This window comes from Ciconia boyciana, chromosome 5 (genome assembly GCF_034638445.1).
Source record: "Ciconia boyciana chromosome 5, ASM3463844v1, whole genome shotgun sequence".
Lineage (NCBI taxonomy): Eukaryota > Metazoa > Chordata > Aves > Ciconiiformes > Ciconiidae > Ciconia > Ciconia boyciana.
The window spans coordinates 56891774-56912456 of NC_132938.1; the positions used below are offsets into that span (position 1 = coordinate 56891774).

Genomic DNA, 20683 nt, shown 5'->3' on the forward strand with positions numbered 1-20683 from the left:
TCTTACTTGGGATCTTCACTTTGCCTTCAGCTCAGGACATAAGAGTATTTAATGAGTCAAGGATAAATGTACTTAGTAGTGCTAAACCAGGCCAGAGGCAGGGCTGGTTGCTCTGTTCATTATTTTCCACCAAAAAGATAAAAGACAAACCATGAAATATCTTAAAATATATATCTACAGAAAAATTGAGTATTTTTATATGAAATGTTCTATACCACTGAGGTTTTTCATCTAACACTTTCAATTTATTCACATTCATTATTTCCTACAACAATCAATAAGGAAAGAGTGTTCTTTTTTGGGCTTAAACAAAAATGATTTGGCTTATTGCGGTACAACAAACACATACTAAGGTTGAGTCTGAAGACAAAAAGAAGTCAAAGGTTTTCCTTCTATGTGAGACATCAAGGTAGAGCATAACTCTCCCTGTAGCAAATCGCAGTGTGGCTGCAAAACTAGAGCACTGGAAGCCTTAGCAAAATAAAAACAAATGGTCACTCCCTGCTCTTTTCAGTTTTGCTAGCCTTCAGATTCCACATCATCTCTCCAATAATTCAAGATTATTATTTATAAAGCGAATTCCTTCTAGAGATAAGTCAAAGCAACTGTAAGTCATTTACTTCAACAGTCATTTACTTCAACTTTCGCTTCCGTTAATAAATATTTTTCTAATACTGTCCAAAAGGCAAAAGGCATGCACGCCCAATTTGAATGGGACTATTTCTGATTTAGCTTGGAGGAAGAGAACATGCAGGCCAATTCAAGTGACTTCAGCTAAATTACATCCAGGACGTTTTTGTCCTTCCTCTCTAACAACCAAGTCTAGCAGAACACTCAAGTACATGCTTGAACCTAAATGTAAGTATAAATTTTTTTAAGGCCATGAGACCTTGAAGACTCAAATATACACAAGCAACATGCATATACTTTCATCTTTCAATGCCAATGTTAATGTCAAAGTATCACATATAAAATAAATATTAGCTTGATAACAGAAAATGTTTTTTTGTTTTAAAGCATGTTGCTCCTTTTAATCTCAAAGGAAGTAGTGCACAGAGAAATCATCACTGAAGATGCAGTCTTTAACAGCCCAATACATGAACCTCTGGAGCTTTCTAAACTGGTTATGTGCCTAATCGTTTTACCATTAACTCTGCATTATGGAATAATGCAAAATACATGGCTAATATGTCCAGTGTGAAACAAAGAGAGGATAGTTGTGGTCTATAGGAATAGTTCCTATATGGTGCTTCTTGTATGAATGGCTCATAGAGCCATTTCTGGAAGTCTACAGTGAACAGCCCTTAGAAAAACAAGCCAGTAGGAGCTGAGAATTCATAACATAACTATCTCTAAGAAAAATGATCTTTAACTATCTTGTTCCTAGAAATACAGAATGGATTACTAGTATTTCAAAATACCAATATATTAGCATTAATATTAGTTCACAAAAATCCAAACCCTGTTGTAGGTAGAAAAACAGATTATGGAGAGAAAATAAATCAGACACAGCATGAATTAGTAAACTTGATACTTGTAACTTTGGCTACATACAAACAGATAAGTGAGAAATACCATTGCACAAGAGCTTTTTTATGTGAGGATGAGAAACAGCATTTTATTAAATTATTATTATTATTATTTTGATCAGGGACAATCCCAAAGGATAATGATTGCTATAAATGATTCATTGTTATAAGTCACCTCACCCTCTCAGTAAACTCCTACATACATTCAAGAGCTAAAAAGCAAGCTTGCATGAGTTCACTGGCACAATTAAAGGATTAATTAAAAGATTAAATGTATTAGAAGCCTTGGATTGGAGCAACTCATGTTTGCACACTGCAAAACTCTGCATTTATCTTTGGAGGATAAATACATTAAGACAGCCACACTGCTGTAAAAAAAATAAGCTATTTATTTTGTAAGACTGACAGATGACCTCAGCAGAAAGGAAATTTAGGCTCATGGAACAGGGGACTGAGAATGATGTTCTGGCTCACCAAGTGTACCATCATGTCTGTCCCCTGCTATTCAGTAAGCCTCGTCATACCGATTAGGTGAGGGGACTGGCTGTAATGTGACTGTCACCCCGTGTTTAATAAACAATTGCAAAAAAGATATGACATAACCGATCATGTCCCTGAACTGTTAAAAAATAATTTTTAAAATGCTTTCATCAAAATTAGGGAGGACTTCAGCAGAATTTACACAATTACAAAGTATTCAGACTTAAAAAAAAATCAAACCATCAACTGGGTTATTCAAACAGATGTTTACTTTTCTCCTGGTAAGGCTCTCCCAAAAATGGGTTTGGTTTTTTTTAAGATGGTAAATGAAATAAGGTGATGCCCAACTATTTAGAATCTCTTTACACCAGTATCTTTATAAACGAAAAGCGGATGCCAGCTCACCACATCCTTTGAAGGAAAGGATGGGATAATTGCTCAGACAAAAATACTGTAGAGAGGACCCCTAACTGGAAAAGTAACAAAAAAACCACTGCAGTACCAACCACCTTGTAAATGTTTCAGTCCCTTTTCTGGTCTTCTGCCATGTTCTTATCTTTGCTCTACCTTTGTTTTACCTGTAAGCATTCCACATGTGAAGTACTAAGACACCCAACAGCAACCTGGACTGCAGTTTCTAGATGTTTCCAGATGAAATACTAGCCTAGCCCACACCAGGGCTGAGCAGTGGGTCACACAGTAGCAACAGCAAAAAAAGCATATAGTGAATACCTATCTGACCAGCATTTGGGGTTTTTTTTAACTTAGCCTGAGCCTAGAAAAGGCAAAATAGAGACATATGACCCTGTCTTCCTCAACTTACTTGTAACAAATTAAAGCATCTAATGCTGATGTGGTTACACCTTTTTGTCACTCAGCACAGGTAAGAACTGGGTGCTAGGAGACAACCATGCCTTCAAGAAGCAGCACTCCATGAGAAAGAGTCAAACCAGATGAAGCTGCTTGAATGCACTTGTGTGCTTTAGGGATTTCACACACACACCGACATGTTCAAGGCAGCTGTTCATGCTGGGAGCTGAAAACTGTCCATGAATGCTAAAATTCGCTGAAGGTATTGTAGAAATAAGACACTTAGAGGGTAGAACAAGTAAGTCTATCTATCTTCTCACTGGCCAGGCAACATCAGATCATGGTGTTGGATCAAGACCATAAGCCACACTCTGTCAGGCCATTCCCCCTTCTTTCAAAAAGGACAAGTTGTAACTAGTGAAACACTACCAAAAAATGCAAAATCAAAGCAGATACTAGCCTGGTTCTAGCCTCTCTGGAACACCAAAGTTACTGGTTTTTGACTCATCTTGAAGTGAAAATTAATTATATCTTACCATGAATATTAATAAAGATTTTAACTTCATTTTGTCCAACTGTTTTGTTTAAAAATTAAAATGCATTACATTAAGACACAGTATTCAGGCATAACATATAGACTGGCATAAATATAGATTTAGAAAAGTCAAAGAAGAAAACTGGAGCATGATTTTAGCACCTACTGATTACGTCAAAGCACAAACTAAAGGTGATGTTAACAAGCTTTCTTTCCAATGCCCATTCACCTTCCATGTATTTTCTGACCAAAACTTTGGAGCATGTAATTTAATCCTCCAGCACAGACATGTATGGCTATCATACTACAATGAAGCCAATGATAGAAGAGCAAGTATAGTTTCATGTTTTTACATCTTGCTAATAATGTAAAATACAGAATGAGTAAACATGCCATCATCTATTATACTGAAATTGCTAATTTTATCCCTATTAGTAGGACTAAAATGTGTTGGAATTCCATAGTAAAATATGAAAAAACAGCAGTGACCAGTATTTGAGTTTGCTCAGTTACTACTTATTTCTCTGACAGGAAGTCTTAGCTTATATATTAAGGAAAGGTGATAACAGAAAAATTGAAGAGCAAAGAAAATGTAAACACAAAATAAAGAGGATTATAAAAGTGTGTGATGAAAGAAAAAAGAGACCAGAAGCATAAGGAAATGGAGACAGTTCAATCAAAAATTCCAAAACACTACCCAGAAAATTTATTTTCTTTTTTGTGTTTTACAGGAAAAAAATTAGCATCTTCATGGACATCATAGGACATAAGTTACCATAAATGCCTACATGAGTATACATTCAAACACCATCATCAACAAATTAAATCATTTTTTCTTCTCCCATATCTTTTCAAGTCAACTTGGTATCAAAGGAAAACAGAAATGAAGCATCTATCTTCTTCTGGCTTACACATCCAAACTCTTTCAATCTTTAAGAAAATGGATCAGCTTCTGGTGGATCTTCTCTTGTGAGATTAATAGGCTTCCCAAAATTGTTATGAATGAAGCATTAAAACTAAACACTAATACTGGGATAAAACTAAGAGAAGACTGTTCCTTCCTAACAGTTTTTGAAGTGCTGTATCACTTGTCCCTTACAGATCAGCTCTCCACTAACAGTTCCTTCAGGCTTGGATGAGGGACTCTCTGATAGAGCAGGGGCGTGTTATCATGATTGGAAAAAAGGCCTGGGAGTCATCCCACTAGCTCTGGACACTGAAGTTAAGAACTGAAAGGTTAAGATAAACCTTATTTCCTCCTAGAGTCAGATATTTATGCAGCCTGAATGGATTCAGCCTACCTGGGAAAGACCCAGAGGTATTCTTTACTTTCTTCCATAGAGAATTGGTAGAGCTTAGGCCTCTGATGCCTTCCAACACACGAAGTTAGATTAGGCCACTTTATGTCTTCTGTCGTAACCAGTAGATACTCTAAATTATCAACTTGAAAGCACAAAGAGTCACAGTGTTCAAAAATGATCATGCACGATTTACTTGGTATGAGTATGCATTTGCATGCACCCCCTGCCTAAAGTCATTGATACAACGTCTATGAGGGATCAAAAGCCAGGAGGTAAAATTCACTTGCTTAAATGGTACTAGCTGACGGAGCAGTCGTAAGGCCAATTTTAACAAATAATACAGGTAACTCAGCAAAAAAGTATACACTATTTCAGTATGGTAGTCTAGATATTATTCAAAATGGACACAACTAGAACAGGCCTGTAAAAATATTTGTTTCAGTTAAACTTCAAATGACTTGTGAGGAACATGCATTTACAGTAATAAGAAAGAGCATTACTTTTTTTTTCCTCTGTAGCCTGTGCCAAAGCCTGTGTACGAGAGCTACGTGCTTTTGCAGAGGGAGAACCTGAAGGACTGAAGAATCTACTCATTTCTATGCCCTTTTAAAGAAAGCTCCTTTTCATAGCCATATTCAACACCGCAAACTTGTATTTAGCGCATGTGGCTGGGAATGTTTATGTTTTTAATACACTGTGTTGGAACTGTGTTCAATTTGTGAGATTTGAAAGCAGTGACTCTGGCAAATATTGCCATGCTTATACTGAATACTACTTTGATTTCAGTGGCATTAACTCCCAATTAAACCTTTGGTAAGGGTAAAGACATCAGAACTGCACATTTTCTAAAACAAAGGGAGCTTATCCAAGGTTTGTCTCCTTCACAGAACAAACAAAAGAGCTACTACTGCAAAAGTAAAAAAAATGTCTCAAGGTCCCTAGAAGCATGCCTCTTCTGTTTCTTAGGGAGTTGAACCAAACCAGAGCAAATAGCCATCCCTGCTTTCCTTCCATTTTTGTGACTGACTTTGCGTCCCTGATGCCTGAGCGCAAGGAAATCGCCACCAGCCTCAAGACTCCCCTTCAGGGAAACAAGCTTAGTCTAGGACACTACAGAGATATGAAATTACATGGACTTTAAAAGTAGCAATGAGGTCTGAGTTTTGTACGGAGACAGTAAACAGGGTAAAATATTTTCATGGTTCAAAGCTGCGCCAGGGGAGGTTTAGACTGGACATTAAGAAGCATTTCTTTACCGAGAGGGTGGTCAGAGACTGGAACAGGCTTCCTGGAGAGGTGGTCGATGCCCCAAGCCTGGGAGTGTTTAAGAGGCATGTGGACAATGCCCTTAACAACATGCTTTAACTTTTGGTCAGCCCTGACTTGGTCAGGCAGTTGGACTAGATGAGTGTCATAGGTCCCTTCCAACTGAAAAAGTCTATTTCTACCTCTAAGAAAAGTGGTATTCCAATGATATTTTGTCAGTAAATTAAATATCATTTTAAACAGCTTTTAGTAGATGAATTGATGGGTGTACAATTTTGCACTCAGATGAAAGATGTGAAAATTTCTGAAAAAGTTTCTTTACACAAGTAGACGTATCTATAATCAAGTCCGCGCTATCACATGACAATTGTATTCTAACGAGTCCCGAAGATTTGCTTATACAGCTCTCAGGGGGAAACACTAGCTGATTCTCATACGCTTTTTGCTGTGGTCCAGATGCTATTTACCCAGGGAAAGTGCCAGTTTAAGAGCTGAGCAATGAAGAGGTAGAGCTAATCCCACGGGCAGCCCCGCACTGCAGCACGCAGCAGCTCACTGATGGATGGCAGTTTCTCCCCTCTCGCGAGCGGGTCTCGCCAGTGGACCGGTACCTTTGCCCGAAACCCGGGCCCAGCGCTTCAGCAGACCTTTGCTCCCGCCCTCCCCGCTTCGAAGTGAGGAAATGCGATGCCGACGAGGTTTAAGAAAGTACGGGGCTGCCCACCCGGCTCGGCGCCCTTGCTCCTGGACGTGCGTTTCCAGCCCAGCCCAGCCCAGCCCTCACCGCCGCCGCGGAGCCGAAGCGGCCCCCGGACAGACCCGGCCCCGCCGCCGCCGCCGCCGCCACCGCCACCGCGCCGCGGGCCCCCGCGGTACCTGGTTGTGGTGCAGGTGGGTCAGCGGCAGCACGGCGCCCAGGGCCGGCGCGGCGCCCAGCTGCTGCAGCAGGGCGGAGAGCTGCCCGGCCGACAGGCTGTGGTTGGCCCCGAAGAGGCGCAGCACATCGTCGGCGAAGGTCGCCGCGGCCGGGGCGCCCCGCGCCGCCGCCGCCGCGCGTGTGAGCATCTCCAGCCCCGCGGGACGCGGCGAGTGTCGCTGAGCGCGCAGCACGCCGCCGCCTCTGCCCACGCTCTGCGGGGCGAGAGCGGCGCCGGCCGGCTCGGCCCCTCCCCGGGGGGCGTAGCGGGGAGACGGGGCGGGCGGGCGGCAGCGCGGCGGTGCTCCCGCGGCTCCGGACGGGGCGGGCGCCGCTCCCCCGCCGCGATCCCGCTGCTCCTGCGGGAGCCCCCGGCAGGGGGCCGTCCCGCTCGTCGGGCCCCGCCGCGGTGTCGGGCTGCTTACCGAGCGCCAGCCTAGTCCCGCCGGCCCGGGATGCGCAGAGGGCAGCCGCAGGGCCTCCCCGTAACCCCGCGTCACGACGGAAGGGTGGCACGGGGCTGTCCGGAGACGGCCCCACGCGCGGGCAGAGGGGGAGACTGCAAAATTCCTGGCTGCTGCCAGCCCTGGCCCAGGGGCCAAGAGTCACAAAACCATCACATGCATCCATGGAGGCACACAGTCTTGCCTCAGCTGCCCCCGGTGCTGTTTCCAGACGTACAGCTGCCGAGCTGAGCCTGCCCGCCTTCCCCTATCCGCCATGCAGCACCCTGCCCCCCACCCGGGCCCCGCACCCCGCACCCACCTGCCATGACCCACAAAGCGCCAGATGGGATAGTCGAGGCCAAGGTCCAGGCCCAGGCCAGGTGCACAGGCAGGTACGGCCCCACCGTACACACCTCACCAACAGTATCTCCACCGTCGAGGCACCTGGACCTTGGAATGAGCTGTTGGGTTGGCAGCCAGTTAGGCAACTCGCTTCTCTCAGGCCCCCTCCCTCCCACAGGTTGAGACATGGATCCGTGTCTAGTTTACCTTTTTAGGAAGGTTTAATGCACACAAAAAAGCATGTGATTTCATGCATCCTTTTTAACTAACAGGTCGTTTGTCGTGACGGGTCACGGGTATACTCCTGGGGGCTGTCACTCAAGTGGTTTAGATAAAAATCCTCACGTTTCGGGACAGCAGCCATGTAGTAGCAGCTCCGGCTCAGGAGAGATGTGTACTATTAACAAGTTATTCTGTAACTGCCTGTTACAAAATTTCTTATATATCCCTGTATTAGGCAGAGATAGCATATTTTTAAAATGATGTATTTTTTAAACAGATTCTCATTTAGACCTCTGTGAAACTGTGCTGAACTACATGAGCTGAGACACTGTCCCTGATTCCAGATTTTCTGAAACCAGAATTTTGCACTGTGTGTGCCAAGCAGTCTGGGTAACAGCACTATGAAGGAGGCATGGTTAAAGATACTTCACAAGCAGCGGAACTCGTTTGGATAAATTCTTCATAAACAACTTCCATACCGCAAAGCATCTAGCAGAAAAAAAATGCCAGCAGCATAACCCACTACCGGGGGCGGCGGCGGGGGGGAATTCTAGAGAGAGCTACAGTCATATACATTCTACTATTGGAAAACCTAAATGTTACTCTTTCTGAATTAGAGCCTGAATACTTCATGCTTCCCTCATACTTGCTTGGTGGCAGCTAAAACAGATTTTAGCTAAACCCGGCACAATTTAGCTGCAGGTTGTTCCAAATGACAGTCCCCATCTGCACTGGTTATACCACCAGCCGTGGCTGAAGATGCTCCACCCTACCCACCTCTCCATTTACATGTGCATTTTGGGTCTCTTCCAGAGGAATGAACACAAGATCTGTGCTGCTAAGGGAATCACAACATTCTTTAGGCAGCAGCTATGTCAGTAGCAGAACTGGCACCTCCTATATTTTTCTCTTCAGTGTGTCTATTTCTAAACACAGCTCTAGTAACAACTGATTATTGAAGGCATTCTGAAATTTTAAAAAGTCTATATTTGAAAAGTGCCTTATGACCAGTAGATAAATTGGAAACAACTGCAAACTGGTTAAAACAGGTAAATCAAAACAGGTTGCTGTTTTGATCAAAAAGATTTGTCAGTCCTCTGTTGTACAGGGCCAAAGGGTTAATCTCAAAATTGATTATTTTAAGACTTCCTTTTTGTCAGTAACAGAAATATAAAGGATTATTTAAATTAGTGTAAACACACTCATATTTGCATTAGTTCTTAGGCCCATATTTGCATAATGCTGAAAAGTTCAAGGAATTCCTGGATAATTCCATTAAGAATTATTCTCTGTTGCCAATCCTCTGCAGAATGAAAATCCTGCTCTATTTCTGAGAGACAGCCAAAATTTTTCCTCAAGGAGTGATGCATTCATACTGCTCTAGTTTAAAAGAAATAAAAAGTTTCTAAACTGAGTGTTACTGAAAAAGACTGCAACAGCTAGAAGGGCATACTTACTGTCAGTAAGACCGGAGATCATGTATCTTTCAAACTGCATATATAGCACTTGAAGGACTACTCCAGATTTTGTGTATATTCTTGTGATGTACAGACCCAATCAGAAAGTCTGATCTTTGTTCATGTCAAATCTGATAAAGCTTAGCCAAATACTAACAGAGCCAAATTCTCTTTCTCAAACTGAAAGAACAATCTGTTTGTACACTGTAAACCAAGTATTTCCCAACAGTACTTCACGGTCCTGATTCACTGTTGTTTTGTTTCCTGCTTTTCTTACACCTGTGTAAAGTTACTGTCATATTTAAGCCACCACAAGGTGCCAGCGCACCAGATGGTGACTGGCAGTGGGCAAGACGACACGTGATCAGCTTCTCTGTTCTTCTAAAGGGCCAAATTCTCTCTGAAGTGGGGTTTCTTTTAGGAAATGCAGTGAAGCTGTAGCTAACTACACCAAAGCTAGCATGATTTGTAATCATACGTGTTATTTACTTATCTCAAAGGCAGAAGAACCCTCTCTGTTTATTGTCATTCAAACCAATTGAAATAAACCTATTTGAAAAGAGCAGTCATATTATAATTCTGTCATTTGGCAGGTAAAATAGACACACCCATCCCTTGTATTAACATTTGCACCATTTTTCTTTCAACTTTTAGTTGGATTAACTACTTAAATAGGATTAAAAATTATATCCTGTAACTAAACACCCTTGAATGAAATGACATATAGCAATGGATATTTCTAGTGGAAGTATCTAGGTAGATATGTAAATACTAATGTAATACTATGTAAATACTAATTTACTAATGTAAATACTGGAGTGACACCTTTTTTCACGTATTTTCCCTAAGTAATTCTCTTCACTGTGGTTAAGTGAATTCCCAGAAGTTCTATTTGTTCATTTTTAACTTGGCCAGGCAGGCTCTCACTCCCACTGTAAGGGAAGATCAGGTTGTGACCACCTGAGGAACCTGAACATACATACGTCTATGGGACCTGATGAGATGCATCCCAGAGTCCTGAGGGAATCGGCAGATGTAGTTGCCAAGCCACTCTCCATGATAGTTGAAAAGTCATGGCAGTCAGGTGAAGTCCCTGGTGACTGGAAGAAGGGAAACATTGTGCCCATCTTTCAAAAGGGTAGAAAGGATGACTCTGGGAACTACCGACCTGCCAGCCTCACCTCTGTGCCTGAGAAGATCATGGAACAGATCCTCCTAGAAGCTATGCTAGAGCACATGGAGGACAGGGAGGTGATTCAAGACAGCCAACATGGCTTTACCAAGGGCAAGTCCTGCCTGACCAACCTAGTGGCTTTCTACAATGGAGTTACCACATCAGTGGACAAGGGAAAAGCAATGGATGTCATCTATCTGGACTTCTGTAAAACCTTTGTCATGGTCCCCCACAACATCCTTCTCTCTAAATTGGAGAGATATGGATTTGATGCGTGGACTGTTCAGTGGATAAGGCATTGGTTGGATGGTCGCATCTAGAGGGTAGCGGTCAACGGCTCCATGTCCAGAAGGAGATCAGTGACGAGTGGTGTCCCTCAGGGGTCCGTACTGGGACCAGTGCTGTTCAATATTTTCATCAATGACATTGACAGCGAGATTGAGTGCAGCCTCAGCAAGTTTGCAGATGACACCAAGCTGAGTGGTGTGGTTGACAGGCCTGAAGGACGGGATGCCATCCAGAGGGACCTGGACAAGCTGGAGAAGTGGGCCTGTGTGAACCTTATGAGGTTCAACAAGGCCAAGTGCAGGGTCCTACACCTGGGTCGGGGCAATCCTCGGTTTCAATACAGGCCGGGGGATGATGTGATTGAGAGCAGCCCCGTGGAAAAGGACTTGGGGTACTGGTGGATGAAAAGGTGGACATGAGCCAGCAATGTGCGCTCACAGGCCAGAAAGCCAACCGTACCCTGGGCTGCATCAAAAGAAGTGTGGCCAGCAGGTCAAGGGAGGTGATTCTGCCCTCTATTCCACGCTGGTGAGGCCCCACCTGGAGTACTGCGTCCAGCTCCGGAGCCCTCAGCACAAGAAGGACATGGAGCTGTTGGAGCGGGTCCAGAGGAGGGCCATGAAAATGATCCGAGGGCTGGAGCACCTCTCCTACGAGGACAGGCTGAGAGAGTTGGGGTTGTTCAGCCTGGAGAAGAGAAGGCTGCAGGGAGACCTAAAGGGGGCCTTAAAAGACTTAAAGGGGGCCTACAGGAAAGATGGGGACAGACTTTTTAGCAAGGCTTGTTGAGACAGGACAAAGAGTAATGGTTTTAAACTAAGGGAGGGCAGATTTAGACTGGATTTAAGAAAGAAATATTTCACTATGAGGGTGGTGAGGCACTGGAACAGGTTGCCCAGAGAGGCAGTGGAGGCTCCATCCCTGGAAACATTTAAGGTCAGGTTGGATGGGGCTCTGAGCAACCTGGTCTAGTTAAAGATGTCCCTGCTCTTGCAGGGGGGTTGGACGTGATGACCTGTAAAGGTCCCTTCCAATCCAAAGCATTTTATGATTCTATGACTCAAACACTCACAGCCACTATATTTTAATTTCCAGAACCTCACAGTCAAATAAATTACAGATTAATAGCATGCCAAGATAGATACTCAGTTTTCAGTATTGCCAGCTCAGGAATTTTGCAGTTCTCCTCAATTCTGTGCTCTTGCAAATACTGAAAGGGAATTCAGGGATTAGAGCTCTAGAACGCAGTCAAAGGGCACTGTGAAGACTGAAAACCACAGAAGCAAAAAAAAACCCCATACTTGGGGTTTGGCTTAAAAATCTTAAGATAAAAAAGCCTGAATCTCATCGATCTGCAGATCTTGACCCATTTTTGAAAGCTTGGGTTCGTAGAACAGCACTAGAAAGATAGCCTCATGTATCATAGTACGAAAGTTTCTGAAATTACAGAATTAAAAGGAATCTTTCCTTTAAGGCACATTGTCCAAAATATCTCGTATTGGTACAGTAAAACATTCAAAGGGAAAAGTGGAATCTGAAGTTTTACAAAATAGTTTGACTCTGTAATTTGAATAGTTTAATAGTGAATTACAAGTGCTAGGGGCATGATATGGACCTCAAAGTATGAGAGGTATAATGGCATTGCTACGGTAAATCAATCATAACTTGCTTCTTTTCTGAGGCTGCATTACCAGTACCATTTGTGTATTGTTTACTATCCTGAGAAGCTTGGCTCATGCAAAAGGTTAATATTATGCAATAGATTACACCCAGCAAGAGGTATTACTTGTTCTACAACCCTCCACTAGCCAGTTCATTAGCGCTCTCTTTGTGAAACTGTAAAATAGCCTGTTTCTCATAAGAAATGTGATCCATTTTCTCCTTAGGACTAAATATTGTTTAAGCAAGTATCTTTAAAAACAAAATCTCTATAATAAAATAATCAGATTAAAATCATCACTGCTTACATTTTCAAGTACAAATATATAGGGATATTTAAGGATCTTCAACCACAACAAGAATAAGAGTTCTCTTTAATGGAGATACGCAGATGAAATTCTCTTCAGTTTATAGCTTCTCATTAGAAAACTAAGCTTAATAAAATTCTACTGACACTTTAGAAATACTATCTGTCCCCACCTTGTTAGTGTAGGGTCAAGAATATTTAGATCATATTTCTAGTGTCAAAGCTTAAAGTTGTTTTGAATCTATAGGTTTGGCCTAGGGGTATCTCTAATTTTCAGTTGGTAAACAGGCTTCTAACCTACAAATCCAGTAGCTGTTGGGCTACAGCTTTGGATGGTATGAAGTGAGCTAGTGCCTGGAGAGCTGAGCCAGCTTATAGCAGCTGTGGGTCATGACTCAAAGTACCCAAGATAAGTGTGCGGACAGATAGCAAGTAATAAACTTTCTTAAAAGAGAGTAGTATTCACCATGAAGACAAATATTGCTCGCATTATTCAAATAATATAAAAACATACAGGTTTTTTGCAATTTTGAAAAAAATTAGTTTTTAAAAAAAGGAAAAAGACACTACACATTCTTATCAGTAAAACTTAATTTCGTAAGCAAAGGGAAGTTCAGAAGATTGGAGTTCTTTTTCAAGGTAGCCTTATTCTCAACTATAGCATTATAAAAAATAATTTTTACATTTACAAATTCAAAGTGAAACATTTCAGCCATTCTCCCCAAGTCTTGCAAACACACTTTGAAATTTAAATTTTCTATTGTTCTAAAATTAGATCAAAACCAACCTTAAAGTCTCAAAATCATTAATTAAACAATTCATGTCTTGTAGGAACATGCCTAGTAGTGACCTCTTACCTGGTGATGACCTTTAAATCCACCAGAGGATCCCAGGGGAGGGTCAGTACATGACTGAAAGCTACAAGCCCAGATCGTATTGACGTATCTGCACTGAATTGTATCTATCTAAAGAACAAGGGTTACCACAGAATAAAGGAGAAGCAGTCATATGTCAATATTAGTATGATTAGATAAGCAGAGTAATGTCAGCAGGATGTCTGAGACACAACACACTGGTGGTGTATTTTACAGGCTTGATCAAGATGAACCCTGTGAGAGAGCAATGCTAAAGCAGCTGCAGGAGTCATTTAGGGTTTTTCCTCATAATCCAGCAGGGTGAAAAAGTAAGTAGTTTCTGGAGAGGGACCAGAACAGCCTTACCAGCTCCCATTACAGGACCCAGGAAGAAAACAATTGTTCTGAACACTTTTCTACATCAGTGGCCTTCAATATATTAGCCCCTTTGTTTCTTGGACAGTGTGTTCTAGAGCTCACTAGAGTTTATGGGAAAAAAAGTCCTTCTCGGAAGGAAACGATACTTCCAGTAGCAAGTAGCTTTTCATCAGTGTTCATTAACTGGTTTCTCCTTTCTCTCCCCAACAAATTTTCTAGTCAAGCAGAATATTTCAGCATCCACCTTTGCCACAGTGCCCTCTTTTCCAAGATGTGTCACTCTGTTGAGCAAAGTATGAGAGGATATACAAAATTCATATATTCTCCCGACATTCTCACTTATCACTAGAGGAAAGTTGTGTATATGCACAGTGGCATTTCAGTATTATTTGACTAATGTGTCTGCAACAGCCTTTGGCAGTATGAAGTATAAGTTTGAACCTTCTCTCACTGGTACTCAAAGTGCCAAAATGTTAATGGAACAGTTATTTCTGACAAGCAAGTATTTAATGTATATTGATCTAGATGGTGGTGGTGATTTTCAGATTTGAATGCTTACTGTTTATGTAAGAATTTCGAATGCCATTTGTAACTTCATCATGGCACATCTGTTTTAAGAGTTCTATTTAGTGCTGGAGTTGGATATTACAGCATGTGTGTGTGTGTGTGTTTGGGGGTTTTTTTTGGGGGGGAGGAAAACCATTTGTAAGTGACAGCAGATTCTTTTCATATTCAACTATTTTTGCTTTAAAATCTTGTACTCTCATTTAGGCCTAACACCATTAAGCCTAGCTTACTGAGGTAGGAGTACTGCCAGCCCTGCTGAGTAGTCTTTATACACAATGTGTACAGAAGGCCAAGGCTGAAGTCATGAATGTACCAGAGCATTAATTTTAAAAGGAGTCATGAATTCACAGAACCAGAAAGGTTCTATGACTAAAAAAAATATGCTTTAAAAAAAAGGTTTTGGAAGCTGTATGTTAACTTATCAGGTCTGAATACTAAAAAACCTCCACAGAACCATTGCCTTTGTTTACCACAATTCAAACATGGAAATGAGTGACTCAAACCTTAAAAAAATAAAAAATAAAAAAAAAAAAAAAATACCCAAACAAACAAAAACCACCACAACCTTCCAAAGTATTTACTATCAGTTGTGGAATAGAAAGTGTTAAAATGGCTAAAGTACAAACATTTGGCAGAGAATACTTCCTGAACAAGTTACAGATTAAAAAAAAAAGGCTCAGGGATTTGCACCTGCGGGTCAGATGAAAAAATTCACAAAAGAAATCAGACAACTAGTTCAATACCATTAACTTAAGGAAGCTGGCTGTAGAAGTGTTTGATAATTTTACAGCTCAATTCACACATTGGTTTCTTATCATCCTAACCCTAAAATGCTGTAGAGGATTTATAGTCCCTTAACAGTTTCAAAAGTCTTTGAACACTAAATACATTTTGTTAAGTCCTTTGAGTCAATTCATGCTCTTCTGGTATAAATCAGAGTAGAATCTCTCTGGCAAAGCATAACAGAGGATGACTTAGAATCACAATTTACAAGTCAAAAATTAAGAAGTCCCACAATCTCCATTTGCTTGCCCTACAAAAGGTGTCCTCTCAAGCAAGCCCAGCAGGAAGAAAAGAAACATAAGAGTTCAGGTCAGCTTGTTCCCCGTTTTTGTGAGCTTGTGAGGCAAATGTGCAGACACAGCATGTTTCCAAGCTCTAGGCTGCAGAAGCAGACAATAAATTGCTATATATGAGGAAATGGCCTCTCTATACCCACCTGTGTAGCTGTCAAAGTATACCAACATGAATAGATTATAAAATTATTGAAAATTATTAAAAAATAATTCTTATTTTTTTGCACACAAATATGGGAAGAACTGAAAAACTTTGTGAGCAAATGCTAATAACTGTAAGAGAACCAATTAAAAAAAAATGGCCTTAAGCAACTGCCCTAGAAATGGTTCATTTTGGGGGTGGGTATAGACCACCACATGATAGAAGAGCACAGCACAACCAGTGAAAAAGCTTCATAAGTAAACAATTATCAGTCTACTGCTCGACACCACATGGTTGTTGAGATTCCTAACATAGTTGCTGGCAGTTAATTATGATTCTTGAGGAAAGAAAGATTCACCATCTAATCCCTGTAAGTAAATACAGTTTCAGTCCTCACTAAAGGGCAACCGAAGCAATAGTTCAATAGCAATAGGCACCTGAAGTGTGACCTTCATCTGAGAATCTCAAGAACATTGAGTTTAACGAGCTCATCTTCCCAAAACCTGCAGGTGAAGGAAATACTACATTAGTTTTTACAGATTGGGAAACTTACAAATAACGAAGTTCAATGATTTAAATGCAAGCAAGTGCATGGAATCCACTTTTTTGACTCCTACTGCACACTGCCCCCTCTTGCTCTATAGAGCAGGTCTTGTACCAACACTATTCAGCAAGGGCAAGGCTGTGTATAGGATTAAATTCCTAAACAAGAGAAGCAGAAAAGGTGAGCTCAAAATTTGTGAGGCATGTTAAGCACTTTATCAAGACTTTTTTTTTTTTTTTAAATAAATTCACCTCAGGACACAGAAAACCCTGTTATTAAGGGCATGCTGTAATTTTGTTGCTTGGGAGCGAGGAACCAAAGTTAAACATCGGTTCACAACAACGTGGGAGAAGCACTAGTATCTCCTATTTCTAGCAACATATTACTTAACTGTGGTAAGATATGACCCTCCCTAACTGTTTCAAACTTTTAGCTGATCTCTTTTGTAGGGAAAGCATTCATCACTAATACCTGTGAGATAAATGACAGACGAAGGATTTTATGTGTAGCAAAGCTGCCATGTCACTGAAATGTCTGTCATCAAGTCAAGTGGCAACTGCTTAAAGTGTTTAAAATTTTTGTTGTGATGAAAAATAATGCTTGAATTATAGATCAGTTATTAAACATACAATACATTCAAAATGGATTTGCTTATACCTATCTAGGTGACTGAAAGTAACATAAATAAAATTCAGATAATTTAGTGATAAGTATACATACCTTTGTTTACAGATAAGAGATTCTGTCAGTGTCGGCTAATAAATATTGTGACTATGTACTTAAATACTTGCATCTCAATACTTCCATCTTTTCAGACACACTATTTTCCTTACTGTTTATAAAGCAAACCTTTCCCCTCTCTGTCCACTTGACTTGGTAGTAAGTAATATGAGAGTGTTTGAAATTCAAACAAAAAACCTTCTTGTCCTGAGAGTACAAGGGGCAGAGGAAGATGCAGCTAGAGCAATAGGTTGTTCTTAGTGCCTTACACCACCCCCTTTGACAAAAGCCAAAGGACAGGACACTAAAGAGGCCATTCAAGGGCACCTGTTCCTGAGTCACTTGCCTCCAGCTCCTTCTCCATACTTTGTTATGGAGTTTTCTGGCAAGCGGACTGAAGGTTGAAAGTTACTTCATTGTTTGTCTTTTTTAAAAATAAGATTAGACTTCTCTGAGACATTTTGATGGCTATTACAAATACAGGAAAGAGGTGTTAGCCTTATGATGGAAAAATGTAATGATTAACACCTGCCCTAATACTATTCACATGCAATGGTGACTTTAATGTTGGCAGGCAAAGGTTGTACCTATACACAACTTCTCTTTTGGTCTTTTTAATGAAGCAATAGGATTTGACTCCTTGATTATTAAATATCTGGCAAGGATATGGTTCTCATACACAAATTGGAAGCCGACAGGGGTTGATCATAATGCTAATTGAAGAAGAAAATCTTCATCTCCTGCCACAAGATTCAAGGAATAACTAACTTAATATTAACTGTGAAGTTATTCCCATATTCCAGTATGTGAAAACAACTGTCAACAGTGAAGAAAGACTGTGTTAAACAACTGAAACACTTCCAAATGATTTATCCAAAATAAACTTCCATCAGAAAACTACCATGAACACTTACTCATCTTAGCTCTTAAAAATGAGCAATTGCTCGGGTTTTAAAGCCCTTTCACATTCTTGAATTGAAACTTCAGATTTTACATTAATTTAATATCACTAACTACTACTGTGTTTAACACTGAACAAACGAAGGCTTTGCCTCACTAAAACCAAAGGAAAACTCCTCCCATCTTAAGAAGAGCCAGGATTTTGTAGCTTATCTTATAGGGAAAGGACTGGACAAGGATGGGGCACTTTCTCTCTCTCTTTAATTTGTAAGGACAAATAAAACTGTTTAGAAAACAAAGCAACAGAGCTGCAGTGTAAGGCCTAAATCAGTTTCATCATTTCTAGGAGGTGCCCAGAGCCAGCAGACAGGCATGGATATGGACAACAGAGCAGTCATAGATGGCTGTTAGAAGACAAAGGGACAGAGAGGAAAGTCAGGGATGTACATCAACAAAAGATCTGATAAACAAGTGTGCTGCTGAGCAGGGAACTGGAATTACCCTGAGAAAGTCAATGTGGTATTACCTTAAATAGTGTTCTCACTTGCTCCCTAGCAAGTTGTACAAAATCAAACACATTTCATGCAGTAATGGCTCATGACTATATTGCATTTTTTATTTTAATCTATACGACACTTACTTGCTTTTTTAGGGCATTACCTTTTAGTCCTGTTACAGCAAACCCACAGTATCAGAGAACACATGGCACAGCTCCTGCCAAGAGGAGGACATTCACAGCTGTCCTCTTGGCCTGCCCCCACTCTTGAATCCCAGCACCCTGCTGATCAACAGCAAGGGTTGCGCCCATGCAGTTTGTTCTGCTCTGACAGGTGCTGGCGTTTGGCAGCACTCCCAGCAAGCAGACAGTTGCAGAGATATGAAGACTTGGCTGCAAGTCAGAAAGCCAAGCTCATGGAAAGCATGGAATGATCCAGAGGATGCAAATGTGTTAAACCCCTTCTGTCCTGGAACAGCCAAAGGCTGCTCTAAACTATGCTGGCTGCCAGCAGTTGCAGGCACTTTTACAGAGCTAGAATACCAACAAGAAAAAAATCATTTGAAATTAAGCATAGCCAAATATTTACCAGAAAACCTAGAGGATGCCCCTTAGTTCTTCATCATCTTCCAGCTCATGACACACTAAATTATTTGAGCTGCCCAAATCATGCTGTCTGGATTAGTTGAAGCTGGCTTGAAGCAAGACACCTACAGTCTTTCCTCTAAACGAAGTCTAGCCTCTCCATCCTCCAACATCAGACACCAGCCCTCCACTTCCTTTGGGAATTGCAAGGGCTGTTTTGCTTCTATTGTTTAACAATTGTGTCCCTACAGCTTTAGTGCTACACCAACAGGTAGGACTCCTTTGAAGCTGCTAGCGACACTGAAGACAATCCACTTGCAAGACTGAGCTTGCTTTCAATTCATTTTGTTTAAATGCTGAGGATCCCACGTGTAAGCAGCACACAGAGCACCAGGGCAAGTTATTTTTCCTTCTCCCTCCCTCTGCCTCCCTCTCCCTGCTCACACATTTCCAGAATATCAGCATAAGAGCAGTCCTCAAGTAGTGACTTTGGGCTAAACTTAAGCAAGAAAGGATAGTTATCAATTTAAATCGCTTTGTACTTCAGCTTACTAAACTAATGTTCTTGATTACACATAAGCAGGGAAGCTCAAAGTGTGGTTACCATAACCAGGGAGAGAGGCTGTAAGAAGTTACTTCATGTCTTCTCAGCCAACTTTATCTGCTTTTAGCACATCACCTTCCCCTGGACTGATGCTATTCCTGCTTATTTACACTAAACAAAGAGTTACATTATCAGGAGACCTATGCATGTAGCCTACCAAACCATAGACAGATTGATTCTCCATAAAATTTGTTAAAATTCTGTTTTAAAAAATCATGATGCTGTCATCCTACCTCAAGTTGCAGTTCTGTCTGTTTGGGTAGGGCTTTGCCGTAGAAATTTTCTATGCATCATAGAGAAGTGGCACATTGTTGTCAGGAAAAGCACTGTATGCTTCTTTGGTCAGAACCACACTAGATTATTTGCAGCTACTTGAATATTCCAAGAAGATTCATCAAAGCAGAAAGATTTTGTCCTTCTAAGACATACAGATCAACATGGATACTTTTATTCCAAAATTGTACATGCAGCTTGCACAAATGTAAAAACTACATGAGGTTTAGGACAGTATAAACATGGGACTTGTTGACTGGGACAACCTGAGACTCCATATGGTAGTCTTAAGTTACTCTAGAGCCATGGAACTTCATATGGGACAGAACTGTAAAAGAAATCAGGGTAAATATAGACAGATTGTTAGGATTTGTAATATTTGTCCTTAGCTATGCAAAGTAAAGTCGCAACTTATAACAATCATGTAGGCCTTTTATCAATGGAGATAATATTTTATGTATCTTCAAGTCAGAGTTTGTCAAACACTGCTAGACTCATTCATAAAATTTAATTTCTTATGGAAGTAAATGAAGAAAGTCTGTCATTACAGTGAAAAGATACAGTACATCCTGGCAAAGCTGTTCTTTTTTATAGTATAGACACCAAATGCTAGTTCATCTTTTTTTTTAAATACACTAAAAACAGTTATTCAACACTTGCTAGGCAAAGAGCTAATATATCTCATTTACATTGAGGTTAGACATGGCACAGTTTCTAATCCACAGAAAGCTGTCCTTAATTAGAGAGTAACCATGCTGTAAAGTTAGATTAGAATCCAGGATTTGAAAGCCTCCAAATGTGAACGAAGCATT

General features: G+C 40.9%; 1 protein-coding gene across 2 annotated transcripts in view; it reads right to left on the bottom strand.

Annotated features, from left to right (window-relative positions):
• The window catches only part of SLC39A8 (solute carrier family 39 member 8), a 65157-nt gene that overhangs the window by 19495 nt on the left and 24979 nt on the right, over positions 1-20683 (bottom strand). The window contains exon 1 of one of the 2 annotated variants that reach the window (XM_072863126.1): positions 6798-7253. In XM_072863126.1, the coding sequence (XP_072719227.1) occupies positions 6798-6986 (189 nt within the window). In that variant the 5' untranslated portion in view covers positions 6987-7253. Of the gene's footprint in view, positions 1-6797; positions 7254-16186; positions 16253-20683 lie in introns of those variants that run through there. The other variant, XM_072863127.1, reaches the window with a different exon arrangement.